The sequence below is a fragment of the Cherax quadricarinatus genome, chromosome 18, assembly GCF_038502225.1.
Source record: "Cherax quadricarinatus isolate ZL_2023a chromosome 18, ASM3850222v1, whole genome shotgun sequence".
Lineage (NCBI taxonomy): Eukaryota > Metazoa > Arthropoda > Malacostraca > Decapoda > Parastacidae > Cherax > Cherax quadricarinatus.
Genome location: NC_091309.1, coordinates 40,419,913 through 40,441,423, shown reverse-complemented (window position 1 = coordinate 40,441,423; position 21,511 = coordinate 40,419,913). Strand labels below are relative to the sequence as shown.

The 21,511-nt window shown below is 40.7% G+C and overlaps 1 protein-coding gene across 4 annotated transcripts in view; it reads right to left on the bottom strand.

Annotated features, from left to right (window-relative positions):
* The window catches only part of LOC128689246 (peroxisomal N(1)-acetyl-spermine/spermidine oxidase-like), a 504,316-nt gene that overhangs the window by 361,463 nt on the left and 121,342 nt on the right, over nucleotides 1–21,511 (bottom strand). For all 4 annotated transcript variants that reach the window (XM_070086437.1, XM_070086436.1, XM_070086438.1 and 1 more), the window contains exon 7: nucleotides 8,575–8,700. In XM_070086437.1, coding sequence (XP_069942538.1) covers nucleotides 8,575–8,700 — 126 coding nt within the window. The remainder of the gene's footprint in view (nucleotides 1–8,574; nucleotides 8,701–21,511) is intronic.

Genomic DNA, 21,511 nt, shown 5'->3' with positions numbered 1-21,511 from the left:
CATTAAATTGGCCAAATTACCAATTTCCAGTCACTCTATTTTGTTGTTGAAACAGTTGAAACAGGCGATTTCTTGTGCTCAGTCAATAGAATAGAAGTAATACTAGTGAAATAGCTAAGAATTTGGTTGACTGGAATACTGTAATTGGCTTAAAATGGAAGTCAAAGTACGAAAAATCGCCGATGCGTAAATATCGCCGACACATCAAAATTCATGAGAGCATAATTTCATCAATTTTCCATCAAATTTCGTACTATTTGTTTTATTACCTTCAGAAAAAGATTCTCTACCATTTAAAAAGAAAAAGTAATAAAATTATTTTTTGAAAATTCTTGGACCCTGGTGCACACTTTGAAATTTGGCCTCTGGACCCTGAAAGGGTTAATGCCACTAGGACCAGCTTGAGAGTCACTGGACCCCTGTTTCACAAAATAACTGTCCACAGTCCTCTGTTTCTGGTGCCTCTTTAAGATTTCCCTAAAATGGGACATGGTTCTGTCACTGCACTTGTTGCAAAGATGGCTTGTTTCAGCTTGCTCAGGGTGGTACTTCTCCACAAACATTTGGACATCATTCCACTTGGTGCAAATCTCCAACCCTTTCAGGGTCCAAGGCCCAAATCTGGAGTCACGCACCAGTGTCCAAGAATTTTCAAAAAAAAAATTTGTTATTTTTTCTTATGAAATCGTAGAGAATCTTTTTGTGAAGGTAATAAAACAAAAAGTACGAAATTTGGTGGAAAATTGACGAAATTATGCTCTCGCGAATTTTGATGTGTCAGCGATATTTACGAATCGGCGATTTTGCCGACTTTGACTCCCATTTTAGGCCAATTACATTATTCCAATCAACCAAATTCTTAGCTATTTCACTAGTATTACTTCTATTCTATCGATTGAGCACAAGAAATCGCCAAGTCAACTGTTTCAACTACAAAATAAAGTGATCGGAATTTGTTAATTTGGCCAATTTAACACAAAGTTCAAAATATTCCAATTTCAAAATAGGGTCCAGAATAAACAATGTAGGCATTCCTGGCACTAAACTAACATTTCCTCTGTTCATTAGTCATGTTTTGAGGCTTTACAAATAAATTCCATTTTGATTTTTTATTCACATAATGAATTTTTATTCACACCAAAAAATAGAAGATTTACTGCTATGCAATACTGTAATAATTGTATAAATATCATCACCATATTTGTGAATGTATATTAGACCCACCAGCTGACGTGTATTAGACGTGTGAGGTCGTTTGTTTACTCTTGAATATCGGCAAAAATTTAACATTTCCGCTACTTTGAGCTCAGTTTCAAGCCATTTCCAGTGCTAAAACCAATCAAAATCATCTCTATTTCTGTAATATGTCTTCCATTCTATCAAATGAGACCAAGAAATCGCAAATACAACTATAAAAAACATACGAAAAAACACTGCAAAGTTGCTGTTTTAATCAAAAAATCATGATTTCAGTTTTTTTCTCTCATTATACACAGTGTGCTGCAGGATCTGTTTTATGTGGTGCACACATACCACATAGATGTATTCTCTCATATCTAGGCCCAAATGTACCACTCACAGTTTATCAGAGTGAGCTGAGCTCATGGCGTAGATCTACGGTTTGGACACTCACCATAAAGCCGTAGATCTACGGGACGGACCCTGAAAGGGTTAATCTTTGAATCAGCATGCAACTTCCTTGTCTTTTCACAAATAATCGTCTCTGAAACACTATCACTTGCCAACTCTTTATCCTTGATCCACACCAGCAGCAACTTCTCAACCTCTTCAACTATTTGTGGTCTTCTTTTGGTTAGCATATCAACACCTTTTGCAACATCAGCTTCCTTGATTCATTCTTTCTTTGCCAGGATAGAAGCGATGGTCGATTTGTTTTTCCCATACATCCTGGCAAGCTCAACAAGTCGCACACCACTCTCATACTTCTGTATTATTTGTTTCTTCACATCTATGGTGTTTCTCACTTTCTTTACCACAGGGGTACCACTAGCAAGTTTCTTTGGGCCCATGGTAGCTTATTTCACAGTCCGAAAAGCACTAAAGACAATGAATTAATCATAAAATATTTGAATGAGACTGCAGGTTAGTGTTCACTCAAGCATCAACAAAGCCAGACTGGCTCACGACACCTGTGCGGGGACGCGGACAGAGCGGGCTAGCAGACAGGTCCGGTACCCAGCAGTTCAAAAGAAGGGGTGAGTTCGATAATAGGGACATAGTTGGTTTGAAAAAAGCGGTCGATTTTCGAAGAGTTCGGTAAGCGATACGTTCGAAATTTGAGGTTCCACTGTATCTACCTATAACTTTTACAATCTCTTTTGTCCCCCTTCCCTTTATATAATGGAACTATACATGCTCTCTGCCAATCCCTAGGTACCTTCCCCTCTTTCATACATTTATTAACCCCTTGACTGTCGCAACCTCCAATCCTCAGGTGTCTCCTGGTATCGCAAAATTTCAAAAAAAAAAAAAAAAAAAAAAAAAAAAAAAAAAAAAAAAAAAAAAAAAAAAATCTTATGAAATGATAGAGAATCTTTTCCCAATTGTAATGACACCAAAAAAAAAACAAAATTTGATGGAAAACTGACGGAATTATGCTCTTGCAAAGTTAGCAACCTCGGCGATATTTACAAATCGGCAATTTCGCCCACTTTGAGCCCTATTTTCAGCTAATTTCGTTGTTCCAGTCGACTAAACTCATAGCTATTTCTTTAGAACTCCATTTTTTCTATCGATTGAATACAAGAAACTACCCATTTAACGATTTCAACTACCCAATAATGTGGTCAGAAATTTGCAATTTGGGCAATTTCACAAAAATTAAAAAATATGACATTTTCAAAATAAGGTCCAGAATGAACAATGTAGACATTCCTGGCTCTAAAATAACATTTTCTTTGTTCATCAGTCATGTCTCCAGGCCCCTCTGATATTACTCTTGCTTTCTATTTTGAATTTTTATTCAAACAAAAAATAGAAGATTTACTGTTATGCAGACTACTGCAATACTGTAATAATTGTACAAATAATGTCAACCCATTCATGACTGCATATTAGAATGGCTAGTTGGACATTTATTGGACAATGACATCATTTGTTTACTTTTGAACATCAGCAAAAATCAAACATTTCCCTACTTTGAGCTCCATTTCCAGGTTCCTTTTATAGTAAAACCAATCAAAATCACCTCTATTTCTATAATATGTTTTCCATTCTATCAAATGAGACCAAGAAAATGAGAATACAGCCATAAATGCTATATGAAAATAGACCACAAAGTCGGCATTTTAATTAAAAAAAAACGGTGAGTTTTTTTTCTCATGCACTGCGTGCTCCAGGATTTTTTTTATATGGTGCACACTGACCACACAGACAAATTCTCTCACATGTGGGCCTACCATACCTCGCATACCGCTAAAAAACCCGCTCAACACTATTCGTCCGAGACGCGTCTAATGTGCGGCCTGAGCCAGCCTCACATGTTCCGCTGGTGGCATTGTTTACAAGCCAGCCTCCTCGGTAACATCCAAGCATACAGTCGGAACATTTCATATTATTACAGCATTTTTGGTGATTTTATCTGCAAAATAAGTGACCATGGGCCCCAAGAAAGCTTCTAGTGCCAACCCTGTGGTAAAAATGGTGAGAAATATTATCAAAATACTGTGGTACCATGGTCAACTGCTGCTGCTGTAGCACTGTCAACTGCTGCTGCTGCTGCTGTAGCACCATCAGCTGCTGCTGCTGCTGTAGAAACCGTCTGCTGCTGCTGTAGCACCGTCTGCTGCTGTTGTAGCACTGTCAGCTGCTGCTATAGCACTGTCAGCTGCTGCTGCTGCTGCTGTAGCACTGTCAGCTGCTGCTGCTGCTGCTGTAGCACCGTCAGCTGCTGCTGCTGCTGCTGTACCACCGTCAGCTGCTGCTGCTGCTGCTGTAGTACCATCTGCTGCTGCTGTAGCATCATCTGCTGCTGCTGTAGCACTGTCAGCTGCTGCTGTAGCACTGTCAGCTGCAGCTGCTGCTGCTGTAGCACTGTCAGCTGCTGCTGCTGTAGCACTGTCAGCTGCTGCTGCTGCTGCTGTAGCACCGTTGTTGGTGTGGCTTATTGAGAATACCAAGAAACAATTAACCCCAGAGGGTTAGCCACCCAGGATAACCCAAAAAAGTCAGTGTCATCGAAGACTGTCTAACTTATTTCCATTGGGGTCCTCAATCTTGTCTCCCAGGATGCAACCCACACCAGTCGATTAACACCCAGGTGAACAGGGAAAAATGCCTGGAACTAGTGCTCATATTGGTGAATTTAAAGCCAGCAAAGGTTGGTTTGAGAGATTTAAGAATCATAGTGGCATACACAGTGTGATAAGGCCTGTTCTGGAAGAAAATGCCAAACAGGACCTACAGTACTCAGGAGGAAAAGGCACTCCCAGGACACAGTGTCTCATCAGTCATTGCTGCATCTTCAATAAAGGTAAGTGTCATACATTCTTCATTTAGTAGAGTAGTACATGCACAATATATATTGTGCATGTACTACTCTACTATTGTGCATGTATCCTTCTCTTTGTGTGTAGGAAAATGTATATTTCATGTGGTAAAATTTTTTTTTCATACTTTTGGGTGTCTTGCACAGATTAATTTGATTTCCATTATTTCTTATGGGGAAAATTCATTCGCATAACGATAATTTCGCATAACAATGAGCTCTCATTAACGGATTAATATCGTTATGCGGGGGTCCACTGTATATATACGTCAAACACGGTACCTCGTAAGACGTATATATACGACCAAAACAGTCAAAGGGTTAAACAAAATACCAACCACTCCAACACAATATCCCCCCTTGCTTTTAACATTTCTGTCATGATCCCGTCAGTTACAGCTGCTTTACCCGCCTTTTATTCAACATAATGCCTCACGCACCTTTCTTCATCGAAAATTAAACATTCCTCAAAATATTCCCGCCATCTACCCAATGCCTCCAGCTTCCCATCTAACTCCCCTACTCTGTTTTTAACTGACAAATCCATTCGTTTCCTAGGCTTTCTTAACTTGTTTATCTCACTCCAAAAATTTTTCTTATTTTCATCAAAATTTCTTGACAGTGCCTCTCCCACTCTATCATCTGCTCTCCTTTTGCACTCTCTCACCACTCTCTTTACTTTTCTTTTACTCTCTATATACTCTGCTCTTCTTATGACACTTCTGCTTTGTAAAAACCTCTCATAAGCTACCTTTTTATCTTGTATCACACCTTTTACTTCATCATTCCACCAATCACTCCTCTTTCCTTCTGTACCCACGCTCCTAGAGCCACAAACTTCTGCCCCACATTCTAATACTGCATTTTTAAAACTATTCCAACCCTCTTCAACCCTCCCCCCCACTACTCATGCTTGCACTAGCCCACCTTTCTGTCAACAGTTGCTTATATCTCACCCTAACTTCCTCCTCCCCTAGTTTACACATTTTCACCTCTCTCTTACTTGCTGTTGCCATTTTCCTTTTGTCCCATCTACCTCTTACTCTAACTGTAGCTACAACTAAATAATGATCCAATATATCAGTTGCCCCTCTATAAACATGTACATCCTGAAGCCTACCCATCAACCTTTTATCCACCAATACATAATCTAACAAACTACTTTCATTATGTGCTATATCATACCTTGTACAGTGGACCCCCGCATACCGTTGGCATCATATAACGTTAAATCCGCATACTGATACATTTTATCCCTAAGATTTTGCCTCGCATACCGCTAAAAAACCCGCTCAACGCTATTCGTCTGAGACGCGTCTAATGTGCGGCCTGAGCCAGCCTCACATGTTCCGCTGGTGGCATTGTTTACAAGCCAGCCTCCGCGGTAACATCCAAGCATACATTCAGAACATTTCGTATTATTACAGTTTTTGGTGATTTTATCTGCAAAATAAGTGACCATGGGCCCCAAGAAAGCTTCTAGTGCCAACCCTGTGGTAAAAAGGGTGAGAAATATTATCGAAATACTGTGGTACCATGGTCAACTGCTGATGCTGCTGCTGCTGTAGCACTGTCAGCTGCTGCTGCTGCTGCACTGTCAGCTTCTGCTGCTGTAGCACTGTCAGCTGCTGCTGCTGCTGTAGCACCGTCAGCTGCTGCTGTACCACCGTCAGCTGCCGCTGAAGCACTGTCAGCTGCTGCTGCTGCTGCACTGTCAGCTGCTGCTGCTGCTGCTGCTGCTGCTGTAGCACCATCAGCTGCTGCTGCTGTACCACCATCAGCTGCTGCTGCTGCTGTTGTACTGTCTGCTGCTGCTGTAGCACCATCTGCTGCTGCTGTAGCACTGTCAGCTGCTGCTGCTGCTGCTGTAGCACCATTGTTGGTGTGGCTTATTGAAAATACCAAGAAACAATTAACCCCAGAGGGTTAGCCACCCAAGATAACCCAAAAAAGTCAGTGTCATCGAAGACTGTCTAACTTATTTCCATTGGGGTCCTTAATCTTGTCTCCCAGGATGCAACCCACACCAGTCGACTAACACCCAGGTGAACAGGGAAAAATGCCTGGAACTAGTGCTCATATTGGTGAATTTAAAGCCAGCAAAGGTTGGTTTGAGAGATTTAAGAATCGTAGTGGCATACACAGTGTGATAAGGCCTGTTCTGGAAGAAAATGCCAAACAGGACCTACAGTACTCAGGAGGAAAAGGCACTCCCAGGACACAGTGTCTCATCAGTCATTGCTGCATCTTCAATAAAGGTGTCATTTATTCTTCATTTAGTAGAGTAGTACATGCACAATATATATTGTGCATGTACTACTCTACTATTGTGCATGTATCCTTATCTTTTTGTGTAGGAAAATGTATATTTCATGTAGTAAAAATTTTTTTTCATACTTTTGGGTGTCTTGCACGGATTAATTTGATTTCCATTATTTCTTATGGGGAAAATTCATTCGCATAACGATAATTTCGCATAACAATGAGCTCTCATTAACGGATTAATATCGTTATGCGGGGGTCCACTGTGTACTTATTATCCTCTTTTTCATAAAATATGTATTACTTATTACCAAACCTCTTTCTACACATAGCTCAATTAAAGGCTCCCCATTTTCATTTACCCCTGGCACCCTAAATTTACCAACTAGTCCCCCCCCACAACATTTTTACCCACTTTAGCAGTGAGATCCCCAACCACAAGTGCTCTCTCACTAGGTTCAAAATTCCCCATGCACTCACTCAATATTTCCCAAAATCTCTCTCTCTCTCTGTCCTCTACACTTCTCTCTTCTCCAGGTGCATAAATGCTTACTATTACCCACTTTTCACATCCAACCCTTATTTTACTCTACATAATCCTTGAATACATTTATATTCCCTCTTTTCCTGCCATAACTTATCCTTCAACATTATTGCTACTCTTTCTTTAGCTCTAACTCTATTTGAAACCCCTGACCTAATCCCATTTATTTCTCCCCACTGAAACTCTCCCACCCCCTTCAGCTTTGTTTCACTTAAAGCCAGGACATCCAGCTTCTTCTCATTCATAACATCCACAATTGTCTCTTTCTTATCATTTGCACAACATCAATGCACATTCAAACATCCCACTTTGACGGTTTTCTTCTTTTTGTTTTAGTAGGCTATACGGGAAAAGGGGTTACTAGCCCATTGTTCCCGGCATTTAAGTTGATTTTTACAACATGCATGGCTTACAGAGGAAAGATTCTTATTCCACTTCCCCATGGATATAAGAGGAAAAACAATAAGAACAAGAACTATTAAGATAAAATCAAAGAAAACTCAGATGAGTGTGTCTACATAAATGTGTACATAAATGTGTAGTGTGACCTAAGTGTAAGTAGAAGTAGCAAGATATACCTGAAGTCTTACATGTTTATGAGACAGAAAAAAGACACCAGCAATCCTACCATCATGTAAAACAATTACAGGCTTTCATTTCACACTCACTTGGCAGGATGGTAGTACCTCCCTGGGTGGTTGCTGTCTACCAGCCTGCAAATACTGCCTGTTATGAAATTGATTTCTAAGAGCAATTAAATTAACAGTGCCTTACTGTCATTTTACACCAGTCTCTCTTTTACGTTATGGCAATACATTGTTACACTTTACTACTGAATACACAAGTATCATTAAGCAGCATGTCTGTGTCTCACTCGGGCACACGGTGGATGAAGCCTCCAACACTTCTTGCTCAGAATGACCTCTGCGGATTCATCACTTCAGTATGACTATTTTTCAACAAACTGGCCCTCTCCCACTGAGGTCAGATGACCCTAATAATAGATTCCTACAATTCAAAACTGCAACCATCCCTACCCCTACTTCAGAGTGCAGGCACTGTACCTCCCACTTCCAGGACTCAAGTCTGGCTAACCAGTTTCCCTGAATCTTTCTGTATTTTTGTATAACAGTCTCAAGTCAACATGATCAAAACATGAAATGTTAAAACAAAGAGGTTAAAGAACAACTTAAAAATAAGATATACAAAATCTGAAGAAAAGATTAAATTAAGATTTTGTATAAGCCTGCAACATATTCACCTCCTTAGTTATGGTAACAGGTACTTGTTGAAGGTTGTATAAGAAGCTGAAGCCATCACAGTTGTCATCCCACCAGCGATGTGCAAATTGTAAGAATATCTTGTTGACAACTCCTATACCCAGGCCCTACAATGATACATCAGTCATTATTAACAACTATGATTAAGACCTACAATGATACATGAAACATAATTAACAACTATGATTAAAACCTACAATGATACATGAAACATTACATGAGTTATAGTAGTCTGCATAATCAACAATAATAATAATTTAGGATTTTACAATTTTTGAGAGCCTTGTCTTCTGAAAAATTCACAAATACTCATACATCTAAACATAAATACAACAACAAGGATAAAAAAAAATACTAAAGTTTATATCCAGTAGTGACAGTATGATCGTCAGGATGATAAACTCTAGAAAAGATGTGTGTTTTCAACTGTGACTTAAAAGCATGAAGATATTCTTGACTCTTTAACAGACACTGGTAACTCCTGTTATACAGTCTGGGAGCTACATAAGAAAAGGTTCTTTCTGCCAATGATTTCTCCACAACATCACAAGGCTCAATCTAATAAAATCTGTGATATTAGTAGAAACATTCCCGACCCTGATATTTAACCCTTTGATTGTCGCAATCCCAAATCCTGAAGTGTCTCCTGGCGTCGAAGAATTTAAAAAAAAAAAAAAAATTCTTATGAAAATGTTAAGATTAATTTTCTGATTGTTTTAAGCCCAAAAAAGTTTTTTTTGCAATCAGTACTTACCGAGATATAGAGGCATAAAGTTGGCAGAAAATGAGCAGTGTATGGCAACAGTGGCGAATGCCACTCACCCGGTAAACTTGCATTCCAAGGTTTCTTGTTTTTCCACTATTTATTTTTTCAGGTAACTTATGTGGCCTGTGAGTCCAAAGTAAGGTGCAATGTACATATATACACTCGTTGTATACAACAAAATATGCGCACAAACATAATTATCACTATATTGTTTACAAAACTTGTTTGCACAAATACAAAATTTTTTTATTACTATTGTATTATATGTATATATAAATGTACAGTCACAGGACATGTTCCTAGAAGTTCTGTAGCTTGTGGAACTCTTTGAAACATGATTTCATACACAATGGTGTTTTACACTCCTCACACATAAAACGAGTGTGTCTGCATTTTTGTGGCCTATTCTTTTTTTTATGTGCACAGACAAAACACCTCATCTGAGCAGTTTTTTTCAAAGTATTAGCAGGCAGTTGTGTCAGGTAGTTATTTTTTTTTTATTAACACATCAGCCGATTCCCACCAAGGCAGGGTGGCCTGAAAAAGAAAAACTTTCATCATTCACTCCATCACTGTCTTGCCAGAGGGGTGCTTTACACTACAGTTTTTAAACTGCAACATTAACACCCCTCCTTCAGAATGGAGACACTGTACTTTCCATCTCTAGGACCGGCCTGCCGGTTTCCCTGAATCCCTTCATAAATGTTACACTGCTCACACTCCAACAGCACGTCAAGTATTAAAAACCATTCGTCTCCATTCACTCCTATCAAATAAGCTCACGCAAGATTGCTGGAAGTCCAAACCCCTCGCAAATAAAACCTCCTTTACCCCCTCCCTCCAATCCTTTCTAGGCCAACCCCTACCCCACCTTCCCTCCACTACAGATTTATACACTCTCAAAGTCATTCTGTTTTGTTCCATTCTCTCTACATGTCTGAATCACCTCAACAACCCCTCCTCAGCCATCTGGACAATAATTTTGGTAATCCCACACCTTCTCCTAATTTCCAAATTACAAATTCTATGCATTATATTCACACCACACATTGTCCTCAGACATGACATCTCCACTGCCTCCAGCCTTCTCCTCGTTGCAACATTCATCACCATGCTTCACACCCATACAAGAGTGTTGGTACAACTATACTCTCATACATTCCCCTCTGCTTCAATAGACAAAGTTCTCTGTCTCCACAGACTCCTAAGTGCACCACTTACCCTTTTCCCTTCATCAATTCTATGATTCACCTCCTCCTTCATAGACCCATCTCCTAAATATCTGAATACATTCACCTCCTCCATACTCTCTCCCTCCAATTTGATATCCAATCTTTCACCACCCAATCTTTTTGTTATCCTCATAACCTTACTCTTTCATATATTCACTTTTAATTTTCTTCTCTTACATACCCTACCAAATTCATCCACCAACCTCTGCAACTTCTCTTCAGAATCTCCTAAAAGCACAGTGTCATCAGCAAAGAGCAACTGCGACAACTCCCACTTTGTGTTTGATTCTTTATCTTTTAACTCCACACCTCTTGCCAAGACCCTCGTAGTTAACTTCTCTTACAACCCCATCTATAAATATATTGAACAACCACGGTGACATCACACATCCTTGTCTAAGGCCTACTTTTACTGGGAAATAATCTCCCTCTCTCCTACATACTCTAACCTAAGCCTCACTATCCCTGTAAAAACTCTTCACTGCTTTCAGTAACCTACCTCCTATACCATACACCTGCAACATCTGCCACATTGCCCCCCTATCTACTCTGTCATATGCCTTTTCTAAATCCATAAATGCCACAAAAACCTCTTTACACTTATCTAAATACTGTTCACTTATATGTTTCACTGTAAACACTTGATCTACACACCCCCTACCATTCCTAAAGCCTCCTGGTTCATCTGCTATCCTACTCTCCATCTTACTCTTAATTCTTTCAATAATAACTCTACCATACACTTCACCAGGTATACTCAACAGACTTATTCCCCTATAGTTTTTGCACTCTTTTTTATCCCCTTTTCCTTTATACAAAGGAATTATGCATGCTCTCTGCCAGTCCCTAGGTACTTTACCCTCTTCCATACATTTATTAAATAATAGCACCAACTACTCCAAAACTATATTCCCACCTGCTTTTAACATTTCAATCTTTATCCCATCAATCCCAGCTGCCTTACCCCCTGTCATTCTACCCACTGCCTCATGAACTTCCCCCACACTCACAACTGGCTCATCCTCACTCCTACAAGATGTTATTCCTCCTTGCCCTATACACAAAATCACAGCTTCCCTATCTTCATCAACATTTAACAATTCCTGAAAATATTCCCTTCATCTTGCTGATACCTCTATCTCTCCATTAAATAACTCTCCTCTCCTATTTTTAACTGTCAAATCCATGTGTTCCCTAGGCTTCCTCAACTAGGTAGTTATCCTAGGTAAATTACTCACTTCCCCTACCGCCTGTCAAAACAATGGGGTCGGACGCTCGCTTCCCCTCCATCCTACTACCTAATTATCTTTCTCCCTCATTCTCTCTCTTATTCTCTCTCTCATTTTCTGCCTCATTCTCTCTCTCATTCTCTCTCTCATTCTCCCTCTCATTCTCTCTCTCAGTCTCTCCCTCATTCTCTCTCTCAGTCTCTCCCTTATTCTCTCTCATTCTCCTTCATTCTTCTGGTATCCTGGGCATTGCTTTTGGTCACAAACTCTTCAAAACCATGAAATTGATCTTCACTGACACTTCCATCTGTGTTAGAGCATCATTTGGGAAGTGTAGAGTCCCAGATCTGCCGGAGAGTCACATATTTTTTACCACTAGGCATGCTGAACAAGGACTACTGAAATGGCATTCCCACAATGCACCACTGGCTCCCTGATATCCGCTAGGAATTTTTATTGACCTAAGAAAAGCTTTTGATACAGTAGACCATGGCATGCTACCCGACAAACTTGACCATTATGGTATAAGAGGCCATGCACTTGCATATTTTAAATCCTACCTTATTAATAGGTATCAGCATGTCACCATTAAAGACACAGCATCATCAACATGGCCACTTGATACTGGAGTTCTGCAGGGAAGTGTCCTTGGGCCCCTGCTCTTCCTCATTTACATCAATGATCTTCCAAACGTATCCCAACACCTGAAACCCATTCTCTTTGCTGACGACATGACTTATGTCATCTCTCACCCTAATCTTGCCACCCTCAACACCATTGTTAACACGGAGCTGCTCAAAATATTAACTTGGATGACAGCCAATAAACTTACACTTAACACTGACAAAACCTACTATATTATGTTTGGTAGCAGAGCAGGTGTTGAGCAACTTAACATTAAGATCGACAACACTCTAATTGCCAGACATAATGAGGGCAAATTCCTAGGCCTATACCTCGACAACAACCTGAATTTCAGCACCCATATCCAACACATAACAAAAAAAGTATCCAAAACGTTTGGGATCCTCTCCAAGATACGATACTACATGCTGCAAAATGCCCTACTCACACTATACCATTCACTCATTTATCCATACCTCACCTATGCTATTTGTGCTTAGGGATCAACTGCAGCAACACACCTAAAGCCAATAATAACCCAACAAAAAGCCACAGTAAAAATAATCACTAAATCCCATCCCTGGCAACACACCCCCCACTCTTCATAGATCTAAACTTACTCCCTGTTCAGAACATCCACACTTACTACTGTGCAATCTACATCTACAGGACCTTAAATTCCAATATTACCCTTGACATAAAATGCTTTCTTGATAGTTGTGACAGGACCCACAGGCATAACACCAGACACAAACATCTCTATAACATTCCCCGTGTCCGACTAAACCTTTACAAAAATTCAACGTATGTCAAAGGCACTAAAATCTGCAACACCCTACCTGAAAACTCTAGAACTGCAGACACATTCATCACCTTCAAAACTACTGTTAGAAAACATCTTATCTCCCTGATACACTCCGTCAACTAGCTATATGAAAACCACCTGGTGGTTCACACTTACACTCACTCACTCACCCATTTGACTATAAACACAGAAATACGAATCTTAATCTTAAAATAATGAATCCTAACTAGTCATAAGTTTGCCTGTGATACTCCAATATAGAAACTATGTATTGTGCGAAAACAAAAGCATTCACATTGCTAAACTCACAAACTAGAATTTAGTCACTTAGTACTTAGTCAACTTACTCCATAATTTGTAATATTTTAGAGTTAAGAATTAATCTAAGTCTGCCCGAAATGCCTAGCCATGCTAGGTGTCCTAGTGGCCCCCTCTGTAACTAGTATTTTATTACATGTAAACCACACAATAACCAAAATCTGTAAACCCCGCATTGTAATCCTTATAGAGAATAAACTTGATTGATATATTGATTGATTTTTTTTATATGGTGCACACTGAGCCTGGAGACCCATTCTCTCACAAGTGGGCCTACCAGCTTTCTCCTGCTTGATTTGAAGCCGCTAGAATTTGTGCGTATTAATACGTCAAACATGGCGGCTCATAAGATGTATATATACTACCGAAACAGTCAAAGGGTTAAATGTTAATAAACAGCATTTAAACCCACTTCTTGTTTTGACAGGGAGCCATAGCAGCTGATACAAGTAGGAACCAGTGGGAACTTTAGGTGGAAGCAAAAATACCAGTCTAGCTGCACAATTCAGTGGAAACAAATGTATGGATAAGGACCAAAATACTCTGCCTGTCAGGATACTTTCTAATTTCATAGAGATTATGATTATGAAAATTACAGGATATAAATACCTGGCTGACATGCCCAACAAATGACAATAATGAATCCAGGTAAACATCCAGAGCTCATACTGATCCCACAGCTTCCAAACCAACAGTGTCAAAATCAGAGAAACGAATATCTCTAAACCATTTTTTCCTGGAATTTGCCCTGATGGTCAAAATCTCTGCATTATCCTCATTTAGTTTCAATTTTCTATTTGTCACTCAAGTCTGAACATCCAGTAAAAGAGAACTAAAACAGCTTTGCATCTGTCACCTTCAGAACTCACATGTACATTTGTGAATCAAAATCAAAATTATTTCTTTGTATAGTATACAAACTGTAATTTATGTAATAAAGTATTGTTAAGCACAGAGAGCCACTAGCATGCATAAGCCTTTCAGGCAGACTAATCCTAATGCTTATAGACTACTTAAAACTAGACATAGGTTACTGAGTGGTAAATTCTAATTTTGTATTATTACAAAAAAGAGCTAGAAAAAATTATAATTAGAAAAATTTATACCAGAGAGGTAGCAAAGAAAAAATATTACATCCAACAGTGAGGCTATAACTACTAATAAAAACATTAAACTACAGTGGTCCAATAAAAGAGCCCTGAGGAGTACCATAGGGCAGAGGAGACAGCTCAGACACAGAATCATTGACTGCTGCTTGATAAAACCCAACAAAAAAGATTAATTTCAAAAGTGACAAAGTTATATCCCAAAGACCACAACTGAAAAGATCATCTATCAGTAATCCATGATCAATGGTATTATATACAGCAGAGAGGTACAACAAAATTAGCAGCAAATCGTTTCCTAAACAAGTGTTCAGCACCAGATTATAAAATTTGCATAAAGGCATCTCAGGTAAATGAAATGGTATATAAATACATAGATACGTCTAATATATGAGTCCTAATGTTTGCTCACATGTCTTTTTAAACCAATTTGTTGGTATCAATTACCAAGGTTTATACTATCTTTGATACAGCCACTGAATCCAGTAGTTTTTAACCCTTTCAGGGTCCGTCCCGTAGATCTACAGCTTTACGTTCAGGGTCCAAACCGTAGATCTATGCCAAAATTCTAGCGGCGTCAAATTTAGCGCGAGAAGGCTAGTAGGCCTACATCTGAGAGAATGGGTCTGGGTGGTCAGTGTGCACACCATAGACAAAATCTGGTTGCCCACATGGCATTGTGGGAACGCCGCCAAAGTAGCTTTGTTCATAGTGCCTGGCGGCAAGGAAGCTCTCACTCCCCACTCACTCTCCGGGCGAATTATGACTCTCCGCTTCACAACTTACAGTTCTAAGACTGATGGAAGTGGAGCTGAAGATGAATTCTATGGTTTTGAACCATATGGTACCATTGTGCCATATGGTACAATCGTACCATATGGTACAATGGTGCCATGTCATACAATGGTATCATATGGTACAATGGTATCATATGGTACAATGGTACCATATGGTACAATGTACCATATAGTACACTGTACCATATGGTACATTATACCATATGATACAGGGTACAGGGACCCTAATGGAAATAAGTCTGTCTGACTTTTTTGGGTTATCCTAGGTTCTCCAAACATATGCTGCCAAGTATGATATTCTATGTAACTTTATTTGTGTATAACTAAATAAACTTACTTATGATGCCACATGCACTTGAGTAAGTTTATTCAGGTGTACAGAAATACAATTACATAGATTATCATACATAGCAGCATATGTATAAAATCCTAGGATAACCCAAAAAAGTCAGGGTGACTTAGTTCCATAGTTATCCCTGTATCTGTGCCATATGGTGTCCTGTACTGTATGGTACCCTGTACCATATAGTAACCTGTACCATATGGTATCCTGTGCCATATGGTACCCTGTGCCATATGGTACCCTGTGCCATATGGTACCCTGTGCCATATGGTACCCTGTGCCATATGGTACCCTGTACCATATGGTACCCTGCACCATATGTTATCCTGTACTGCATGGTACCTATACCATATAGTACAATGTACCATATGGTACCCTGTAACATATGATACCGTGTACCATATGGTCAATAGGTGTTGGTGGCATGAGACACCAGCCAAGACTGAGTGAGTGGCGACGAAAGCTAGCTACTGACTCCTCAGTTTCCGAGACAAAGTGCTTTGTCATCCACCTCAAGGAACACGTCAAGTTCCTGTACACTTGTAAATATATAATAGAACATTACTAATATACAACATTTTTGCATATTTTTGTTGTAAACAACTATTGTAAACAAAATAATAATGAAAATGTTAGTGTTTATTGTGTTGAATACAACAGTACCATATGGTACAATGAACCATATGGTATCATTCTCGGTAGTAGTACCAGTTCCTAGTAACCAGTTACCAGTAACCAGTACACCAGTAGATGACTCACTACCAACCGTCTGTGTGAATCACTGACTGTTATTCATGTTGCTGCTGACCATAGCATATTTTTGAATGCCTTACCCGCTAGGCACTTGTGAGTCAGTCTGAGACAGGGAGCAGAGAGAGGCAGGTTAGCTGTTGGCGCTTCCCATACTTTCCGTTATATATTATACGTACTACCAGCCTACGTGAGTATTTTTACCCCATCCACGTTATCAAACCCACATGACAAATTGGTGGCACCAGTGTGGGCGTGGATTTACGGGTATTTCAGACGTTAGAAGATTGGTTGTGGGGTGCCGGCAGGTCAGAGGTGAACCGTCTGCCACCTCCAGCTAGCAGCTACCCTCACTCACCTCCACCCTGTGTACTCCAGCCTGCAAGCCTGTTGCAGCCACTTTTCAAGCTTCCTGGCTTAGTTCGTGTGCTAATTGCTTCAATCTCCAAGGGGTTGACCCGGATTTTGCAATTAAGCCAGTCAATAAGCCAGACTGTGGAAGTGAGTGCTAGTCAGCCTGCCTCAGCCTATCATCCAGCCTGTCTCCTGTCATCCACCTGCTCCTTCATGCTGTGTGCATCGTTACACGTCTTCCAGTCAGCCATTCTCGTGGGTTAAGCCAGTCAGCCAACCCAGCTTCCTAACCCAGCTGAGAGAGAGAAGTAAGCCACGCAAGTTCCTCTGAAGTATTGTCTCATATATCGCTTTGTGCTCCCAGTTGGATGCCAGTTGGATGCTAAGAGTGGTCTTCACCATCCAAGTGGCATAGAGTGGCTTAGTTAATTAAGCCACCTTCGTGAGTAGTGAGTGGCAGTGCGCGCCAGTGAGCGCCAGCGAGTGAGTCACGCTCCCTTCACTCACTCACCACCCACTCTTCACTCACCTACCTGTGGCTTTTTCCACCCTTGTACCAGGTCCTAGTACTGTTTTGGCTCACATAATTGGTTAAGAGATTGTAGCTGGCACCAACGATAAAGGCAGTTAAGTGAGTTCACCTAGAAAGCGCATTTCTTCAACAACAGTGTGAGTGTAGGAGGTGTCATCACCTGCACATGACATCATTGTACTCTATGGTACAATGTACCATATGGTACCATTGCATCATATGGTACCATTGCATCATATGGTACCATATGGTACCATTACACCATATGGTACCATAAGGTACCATTGCACCATATGGTACCATTGTATCATATGGTACCATTGCACCAAATGGTGCCATTGTACCATTGTATCATATGGTACCATTGTATCATGTGCCATTGTACCATATGGTACCACTGTATCATATGGTGCCATTGTACCATATGGAACAATTGCACCCTATGGCACCATTGTACCATATGGTACTATATGGTACCGTTGTATTCAACACAATAGCCGCACTAATATTTTCATCATTTTGTTTACAATAAACTTGTAAACAAGTTTTGTAAGCAATATAATGATAAACAAATTAGTGCAGTTATTGCGTGGAATACAATGAGTGTACACTAATACAATATACATTATACTGGTCTCACAGGCCACAAATGTTATTAGAAAAAGCAAAAAATAGAAAAGTAAAGAAAAAAGTATAAAAACGTAAAATAAAAATTGGGATTTTGCGGAAGTCACTGATGTTGCCGCCACCCAGTCATTTTGGGTCAACTTCCCGCCGCTGTATCTCAGTAAGTACTGATCAGAATTTTTTTTTTGTCTTATTACCTTCACAAAAATATACTCTTTAATTCTGTAAGAAAAAATATTTTTTTTTTTGTTCAAAATTTCTTGGACACTGGAGCACCACTTCAGATTTTGGCCTTGGACCCTGAAGGGGTTAAAAGTCAATACACAGGCAAGGTCACAGGCATGCCAAAGTTCTGGCCAAAATTTAATACTGCAGATGCACTTTTGCATGTAATGGTATGAGAGGAATGAAGTGTCCCAATCAACCATAAATGCATGCTTGAATGAATTATGACCTCTGAAGAACAATTTGTCTGGTTTTCCTCAGTAAGAAGTCAGGTCAAGATTATTGTGACTCTGGCACTGATTGTGGGACCTGAGAGCTGTGAAGATATACACAGAAAAGAGGTTAATAAATGGCATTATAAGGAACATAGTACAGAGGATTTGCTTGAAAACCTCAGCTCCCACCCAGGAAAGAGAGAGGGAGACAAGAGGAGGCTGATGAAGGATTTGAAGATAGTGCAGGAGTTATGCGAATGAAGGTAAGTAGCTTTTAATGCATGTGTTGGAGTATGATCAAGGAAACTGTTATGAAAAAATTCCTGGAAACTGGTTAGCTGGACTTGAGTCCTGGAGGTGGGAATGGCAATGCCTACACTCTGAAGGAGAGGTGGGGATGTTACAGCAGGAGGACCATCCGAATTGTAATGTCGGCAAGACAGCGATTAAATGAACAACAGTTAATCTGTTTTCGTCTTCAAGTCACCCTGCCTTGGCAGGATATAGCCATTGAGGTAAAAAAAAAAAAAAAAAAAAGGTCAGCCCTCCATATGTATGAGGGATATGTTCATAGAAATCCCATAATAATGAAAGAAATCTGGGAAAGTTTTTTTGAAGAGTGAAGCAGAATGTGGTGAAGTGTCTGGGTGTGTGTGACAAAGAATGTGGTGAAGTGTCTGGGTGTGTGTGACAAAGAATGTGGTGAAGTGTCTGGGTGTGTGACAATGAATGTGGTGAAGTGTCTGGGTGTGTGTGACAAAGAATGTGGTGAAGTGTCTGGGTGTGTGACAAAGAATGTGGTGAAGTGTCTGGGTGTGTGTGACAAAGAATGTGGTGAAGTGTCTGGGTGTGTGTGACAAAGAATGTGGTGGAGTGTCTGGGTGTGTGACAATGAATGTGGTAAAGTGTCTGGGTGCATGTGACAATGAATGTGGTGAAGTGTCTGGGTGTGTGACAAAGAATGTGGTAAAGTGTCTGGGTGTGTGACAATGAATGTGGTGAAGTGTCTGGGTGTGTGACAATGAATGTGGTGAAGTGTCTGGATATGTGACAATGAATGTGGTGAAGTGTCTGGGTGTGTGACAATGAATGTGGTGGAGTGTCTGGGTGTGTGTGACAAAGAATGTGGTGAAGTGTCTGGGTGTGTGTGACAATGAATGTGGTGGAGTGTCTGGGTGTGTGACAATGAATGTGGTGAAGTGTCTGGATATGTGACAATGAATGTGGTGAAGTGTCTGGGTGTGTGACAATGAATGTGGTGGAGTGTCTGGGTGTGTGTGACAAAGAATGTGGTGAAGTGTCTGGGTGTGTGTGACAATGAATGTGGTGGAGTGTCTGGGTGTGTGTGACAATGAATGTGGTGAAGTGTCTGGGTGTGTGTGACAATGAATGTGGTGGAGTGTCTGGGTGTGTGACAATGAATGTGGTGAAGTGTCTGGGTGTGTGTGACAATGAATGTGGTGGAGTGTCTGGGTGTGTGTGGCAATGAATGTGGTGGAGTGTCTGGGTGTGTGACAAAGAATGTGGTGAAGTGTCTGGGTGTGTGTGACAATGAATGTGGTGAAGTGTCTGGGTGTGTGTGACAATGAATGTGGTGAAGTGTCTGGGTGTGTGTGACAATGAATGTGGTGAAGTGTCTGGGTGTGTGTGACAATGAATGTGGTGGAGTGTCTGGGTGTGTGTGACAATGAATGTGGTGAAGTGTCTGGGTGTGTGACAATGAATGTGGTGGAGTGTCTGGGTGTGTGACAAAGAATGTGGTGGAGTGTCTGGGTGTGTGACAATGAATGTGGTGGAGTGTCTGGGTGTGTGACAAAGAATGTGGTGAAGTGTCTGGGTGTGTGACAAAGAATGTGGTGAAGTGTCTGGGTGTGTGACAAAGAATGTGGTGAAGTGTCTGGGTGTGTGTGACAAAGAATGTGGTGGAGTGTCTGGGTGTGTGACAAAGAATGTGGTGAAGTGTCTGGGTGTGTGACAAAGAATGTGGTGAAGTGTCTGGGTGTGTGACAAAGAATGTGGTGAAGTGTCTGGGTGTGTGTGACAATGAATGTGGTGGAGTGTCTGGGTGTGTGTGACAATGTATGTGGTGGAGTGTCTGGGTGTGTGTGACAATGAATGTGGTGAAGATTCTGGGTGTGTGTGACAAAGAATGTGGTGGAGTGTCTGGGTGTGTGTGACAATGAATGTGGTGAAGATTCTGGGTGTGTGTGACAATGAATGTGGTGAAGATTCTGGGTGTGTGTGACAATGAATGTGGTGAAGATTCTGGGTGTGTGTGACAATGAATGTGGTGAAGATTCTGGGTGTGTGTGACAATGAATGTGGTGAAGATTCTGGGTGTGTGTGACAATGAATGTGGTGGAGTGTCTGGGTGTGTGTGACAATGAATGTGGTGAAGATTCTGGGTGTGTGTGACAATGAATGTGGTGAAGATTCTGGGTGTGTGTGACAATGAATGTGGTGAAGATTCTGGGTGTGTGTGACAATGAATGTGGTGAAGATTCTGGGTGTGTGACAAAGAATGTGGTGAAGTGTCTGGGTGTGTGTGACAATGAATGTGGTGAAGATTCTGGGTGTGTGTGACAATGAATGTGGTGAAGATTCTGGGTGTGTGTGACAAAGAATGTGGTGGAGTGTCTGGGTGTGTGACAATGAATGTGGTGAAGTGTCTGGGTGTGTGTGACAATGAATGTGGTGAAGATTCTGGGTGTGTGTGACAAAGAATGTGGTGAAGTGTCTGGGTGTGTGACAACGAATGTGGTGAAGTGTCTGGGTGTGTGTGACAATGAATGTGGTGGAGTGTCTGGGTGTGTGACAATGAATGTGGTGAAGTGTCTGGGTGTGTGTGACAATGAATGTGGTGAAGATTCTGGGTGTGTGTGACAATGAATGTGGTGAAGTGTCTGGGTGTGTGTGACAATGAATGTGGTGAAGATTCTGGGTGTGTGTGACAAAGAATGTGGTGAAGTGTCTGGGTGTGTGACAAACAATGTGG